The sequence below is a fragment of the Eurypyga helias genome, unplaced genomic scaffold (genome assembly GCF_000690775.1).
Source record: "Eurypyga helias isolate BGI_N326 unplaced genomic scaffold, ASM69077v1 scaffold14749, whole genome shotgun sequence".
NCBI classification, from domain to species: Eukaryota; Metazoa; Chordata; class Aves; order Eurypygiformes; family Eurypygidae; genus Eurypyga; species Eurypyga helias.
In genome coordinates, this window is record NW_010270435.1 from 117,101 (window position 1) to 122,868 (window position 5,768).

The 5,768-nt window shown below is 39.8% G+C and overlaps 1 protein-coding gene across 1 annotated transcript in view; it reads right to left on the reverse strand.

Moving 5' to 3' along the window:
* SAMD3 (sterile alpha motif domain containing 3) overlaps positions 1-2,325 on the reverse strand; it is a 37,832-nt gene extending 35,507 nt beyond the window's left edge. Inside the window, exons 1-2 of the mRNA XM_010158453.1 lie at positions 2,247-2,325; positions 1,323-1,512 (exon numbers count right to left, since the gene is read on the reverse strand). Of these exons, the coding sequence (XP_010156755.1) occupies positions 1,323-1,512; positions 2,247-2,325 (269 nt within the window). The remainder of the gene's footprint in view (positions 1-1,322; positions 1,513-2,246) is intronic.
* Between the last annotated feature and the right edge of the window lie 3,443 nt (positions 2,326-5,768).

The window sequence follows — 5,768 nt, forward strand, 5'->3', positions numbered from 1 at the left end:
TGCACTTTGGATGAAGTACAGGGCCCACATACAGTAGTGTTCTTCACAGCAGACACCTGCTCTACCTCACAGGAAGAGGGAGCTTCCTGTGAATCAAGGCAGGACCCTGGGGCAGAGAGCCGAGACTGGCTGTGATTGCATGCTTCACGTTTATGATAAATCATATATGCAGTGACACTGTCTTCTCCTTCCCTCCAACGATGCAAGACAATTTACCCAAGAGGTTCCATAAATACTTCCACACGGACAAGAGGATGTATCTACATGAGCAGTTTAGTTCTGCTCTTCAGTGCAATTTGGTTGGAAATAACTCTGCCATCACCATTTGCCATGTTTCAGTTTGCACTGTGGAGTCATCTCAGAGTGCACAACCTTCTCCTTTCAGATGAAGGCAAATGCTGCAGAGAATGCCCTACAGATCTACTCCTACTGGGCTACTACTGTGTACTGATGCAGGCTTAGTGCTAGAGTCCTTTCCCTCGATAAAGAGCATTTTGCGTCCATGGAAAGCCATTCCCTACTGTCAGAATCCTTGGGCTTAGAAGAGACCACTCTGAGAGCTCAAGATGTTTGTCCTCAGCCAAGACATCCAGAAAAAATAACTCTGCAAGACTTACAGTACCTCAGAAAGGAGGGGAGGGATGAGGGGGAAACAAACGAATCGACAGCAAAGCCCCAACTAACCCACACCAAAACACCCAACCAAAAAACCCACCACCTCTGCCCCTCCCCCAACCCTTGCAAAGAAACCACAAACAAATCAAGAAACCCTGCTCAGCCAAGAGGCAGAATATGCTCATTGAAGACAATCTCCCCAGAATTTGTTGCCTAAAAATCTATCCAGTTCCAAATAGTGGGATTATTAAATGCTTACACCTATATTAAATTCAGGGCTTCCTTCAAGAGACTGAATTTAAATATACCTGTGACACAAAACACTGTCTTTGGCTAAATCCTCATTCTACTCCACGACTCACAAACATCTAAAAGTAAGTGCTTCAAAAGCTTAATATCACAATACAAAAAAAAATAGCTATAGTGAGAGTTTGACAATGCTTCATCCAAATGAAAACTAGTTCCTAGAACTAGAAATGAAGAGCAGTTTAAATTAATTAATGGTGTTGTTCAGGAGTGTTGATGCCCTATTTAAAACCTCAAGATAATAACCTTATTTTGCATTTCACATGTCATTAGAGATATTCAAAGCATAAAAACCAGTTACAGGTTACAGCTGAAGAGCTAGTAAATGCCAGTTTTAAAATGTTATTAAAAGAATACAGCTATACCCAGACTGATATTTTCCATGCCATGTACAAACTCACCCACTGACTACTTCTGGAAATTCTGGAGAAGCTGTTTCACCACAGTATGTAGGGGATTCTAGCCCACTTTTTTGTTGCTGGTATTTATTAATCAGGTCCATCAGCACTGCCTGGTGCCCAATCTTCTTCACCAGCTGCTGCACCATACGATCATTAAGAGCCAGAAGAGCTGCTCCACTTACTTCTTCTTCTGCAGATTGAAAGGGTTTAAAGAATTACTGTAAAATAATGTTATAGTTACTGTAACATCCTGTATTCCTGAAAACATGATGATGGAAGACAGGTCAAATGCAAGGACGCTTTTCTACTGCTGACAGTCATCTTCAACTGCTAAAAAGATACTGTTTTATCTACTGTCCTTGCCCAAGCAGTACCAGGAGTCCTAGTTACTAGCTAGATAACTTCCCCTGACAAAGAGCCAAGACATACAGAAGCAGTGAGCTGACTGTTTTAATGCTTTAAATCAGGCCTTGCTTACACCACTGCAGACTGTTACTTCATTAATGAAGGAAAGCAAGCTTTTTAAGATAGCACACCACAAACAGCCTGTTTCTTATGCGCTCTTCTGTAGAGTGTTTATACACTCAGACATAAAACATTTACACACTGCAGTTCATTATGTCAAAAGATTTATACAATATAAAATGGGCCCTGTCAAGCCTTTTAAACTGCCAGCTCAGATTCGAGGTGTATCTATTTATATACAGGTTTAACTTCATCCCCCAGCATTTCTCAGAGACTTCATAATAAATCTACACACTTATTTTGATTTATCAGATCTATGTAATTTCTCACCCTAATAAATTTCTATAAAACTCTGATGTTAGCATATGCATACATGCCCCCAAAAAGGGTAGGCAGTGCCAATTAAAGGCATAGGAAGGAATACTAAACAGACCACACACAAACAACAAAAATGCTTACCACGAAACTTAGGAACTAGTTCTCCTAAATTTCTCTGTCTCAACCAGTTGCAGACTTGATCAACCGACCAATTTTCCATCTTCAGGTGCTGCAGTGCTAAATTTCACTGTGAGATAAAGAAAGAGGATTATTTTTATGCTGAACTCTAAACTGAACTCCAACATTTCATAGGAAAAAAAAATGCATTTACCTGCTCTGAATAAAAATAGTGTAAAATAATCCAAGTAATGCCTGTTGCAAGTGGCAGTTTCCTTGAATCCCTTTCTTCACCCTCCCTGCTTTCCCTCTGCTCTGAGACAGCCTCATTCCTTATAAAACACAACCTGCTCCAGTACCATTAACACCCAGGTTTCCACACAGAGAAGAAAAAAGGTGTGAAATTCGCCACCACCATGCTCATCAGGAAATGGCTGACATTTTACAGAAAGCAAAAAAACCCACCCCACCATCAGATAAGAGTCTGTCACATATATGTTTATAGTAAATCGAGCACCTTAACCCTCTCTGCACCACTAAGCAGGTACTCAAGCAAATACTTAACCCTCAGATACCAACAATTAGGGGCAATAAAGCTCCTGGAAAATAGAGGGGAGGGAGGGGTCTACTCCTGTTATTTACTAGTCCTATCCTTCAGGCTCCAGCCCTCCCTGGGAAGATGCAGTGAACCCCCTGGGAAGGAGGAGCCGATCCTGGGGGCTGATCCCAGGGGGGTCAGTGGGGCCGAGGTGCGGACCCTGACCCCTGGGTGAATCAATCCAGCATGTACCATATGCCCATTCCCTGGAGGACTGGCTGGAATCGTGAGGGGGGTACATTGCGTACCAAAATCAACAGCAACTTCCCAAAGAGATTACTTACAAAGATGAAGCTTGTCCTACTCCGCCAAACCATTGACAGCAGAAAAACCTTTCTGAGGGTGATTTTCTTATTAATGTTTTAGCTCTCCCACATAAAGGGGTGCCTAATGCCTCAGACTATGCTCACATTCCACAGCAAACAGCATCAGAGGAAATTATTCAAGCAAGTTTTTTCAGATGAGAACACAAGTGTCTGGCATCATTGGACAAGCGTTGCCTTCTTAACATACATCCCATCCCTGCACATACCCTGAGCCTGCTGTCAACTCCAGGCTAACATGAGGATTCCCTCACACAAACCTCAGGATCTGGTCCAACTGCACTACAAAAGAGATGCTCCCCATCCTTGAATAAAACATCTCCGTTTTCATCCCTCAGCAACAGAGAAGTTGCCTATGAAAGTTATCTATCAAAATAGATGCACTTCAGCTTATGCTCTTATACCAGTAGACTTCAGCAACTTAAAAGGGTTAAGTTTAAGAGGAATGTCTTTCTGAATTATGTGAGTGGATTTAATTTGATATGACAACAGTAGCCATACAACTCCTCCCCCAGGCTAAGCAGCAATAACATGGTGTGAAAAGTCATTATTTGTTGAGAACTCTGGTGTAAATTAAAAATCACACCTTCCTGTCATACTTCTTACTTCCTTGCAAAGAGTAGGGCAAAAAAAAAGGCTCCAAAAACTTGAAAGATAAAAACGAATGCAAAACAGAAAGATACTTGCCTCATCAACCAAGCAGTGTAAAAGTAGAGAGATACATTAGAATGGTGGAAAGGTCACTGCTTCATCCTATAAGAAGCCTAGCATCCTAGAACAGTCCTGCTAAAGCAGACAGGCAGATATCAGTGTTTCAGAAAGTGTCAAGCCATGAAGCACAATATGCACATTTAGCCCTGTGTGGCTAACCCTACAGCAAAATGTCCATTTCACATGGAAATGCGACTGTACACTTTAGGGGGGCAAGGAAGTGATGACAGTTAGGAGGCTGTTTAAAAAAAAATTGGATCATCTGTATGAAGGGCCAGTGCACAAATACTTTGAAATGCTTCTCAAAAGTGATTTCACTTTCTGACATATACTATGGGCAAAGGAGCACTAATTTACCATGCAGCTTGTTTTACAAGCACATATAATGAGCTACCATCAACTTGAAGTGACACTTACAAATGAATAAACCTATATGTCAAAACATTTTAGACAGAAAATGTGCGTTATTATATCTACTTAACATGTTAACTTGTGAGAGTCTATGGCATCACAGATTACACATACAACAGCCTTTAACAGGCCTCTATGTGGATGTCACTGAGGTCAGAATTAAGGTCAATTTTAGTACATTTTAGTACAAGAGTAAGGAATGTCATGTGTGCACAGCTATACATCACAGCTATGCAGCACATTTTGTATAGGGCCAGGTCGCAACGTGCAAGCATGATGAGTAGGAATTGGTGCATACCAAAGATATAAGCAAAGTATCCCTTGTGCATTTTTTTAATGCTCTCCTAATTTGGTTTTATCTTTATATGCATGACAGAAACACTATTTCTTTCCACTTACTACCAACTTATTTTTAAAATAATTAAGAATATATTCAAGCAACTTTATAGAAAGCAGAATATGTCATCTTGGAGAAAACCTGTATCACTTAAGAGTAAGGCTAGATAAGAAGATGTAGGAGAAAATCATGCACAACCATTACTCAACTGGAGATAAAGAGGAACAAGCCAGACAGCCCATCCAAACCTTGATCACAGTTAAGGGGACAATCAAGGGTTCTGAACATGCCCATCTATTAAGGTTATCAAGCAGATAAATTCCTTTGCTGCAGGAATGAACTCTGAAGAGTATTATGAAAAATCAACTCATTCTTTAATATATGTGTTTCTGATTAAATATCCTGTTTCTAGTACCCAAGCTTTGACTATATGAACATTAAAAATATATTCTTCTGCACTATCTACAGTGCTACCTATCCAATTTCATCAACAATGTTCAACCCAGGTACCAAGTTCTCCTCTCTGTTAGAGTTGTACAGGTTATTTGGTAATTTAAAAAGTTAATTTGATTGTGCTTTAAGGTGATTTAATAGTCATGCAGATTAGACTTTCTCCTTGCTATCACTGACAACAGTGCACAAGCCGTGAAATAATACATTTAGCTGTAGAAGAAAATACCTTTAGTTTTTTTTAAGAACACATATTCTGGAAATTTATCCCCTGTAAAATCAAACCCTTTTATATTCAGCTTTAAGAAAACTGTGTCAAATTAAAAAATACAAAGTTATTGGATATTGAGAACAGGAAAAAAATCAAGTAAAGTTAAGTCAATCAAGTAAAGGTTAAAAATTCATGAATCACAAAAATGAAATTTCATATACCACAAGAAAGCAATCAGACTGGAGATCTTCAGTACAACACAAGAACTGCTTCAGAAAACTAAAGAAAAAAGCAATTTCTTCTTGTAAGTGATATCACATTGACTTTTCTTTCCTCTCAGAAGTACAAATTTTTCACTAGGGCTATCAGTATTCTTGATCATGTCACTGTTTGCTGGCTCCAGCTCCTGTCACTGAGCAGTGCAGAGACCTCTGATACTTAAGCCCTGCAGTATTATTCCACAGTAGCCTAATTCACAGTAGTCATAATCCAGTCCTCTGCAGTC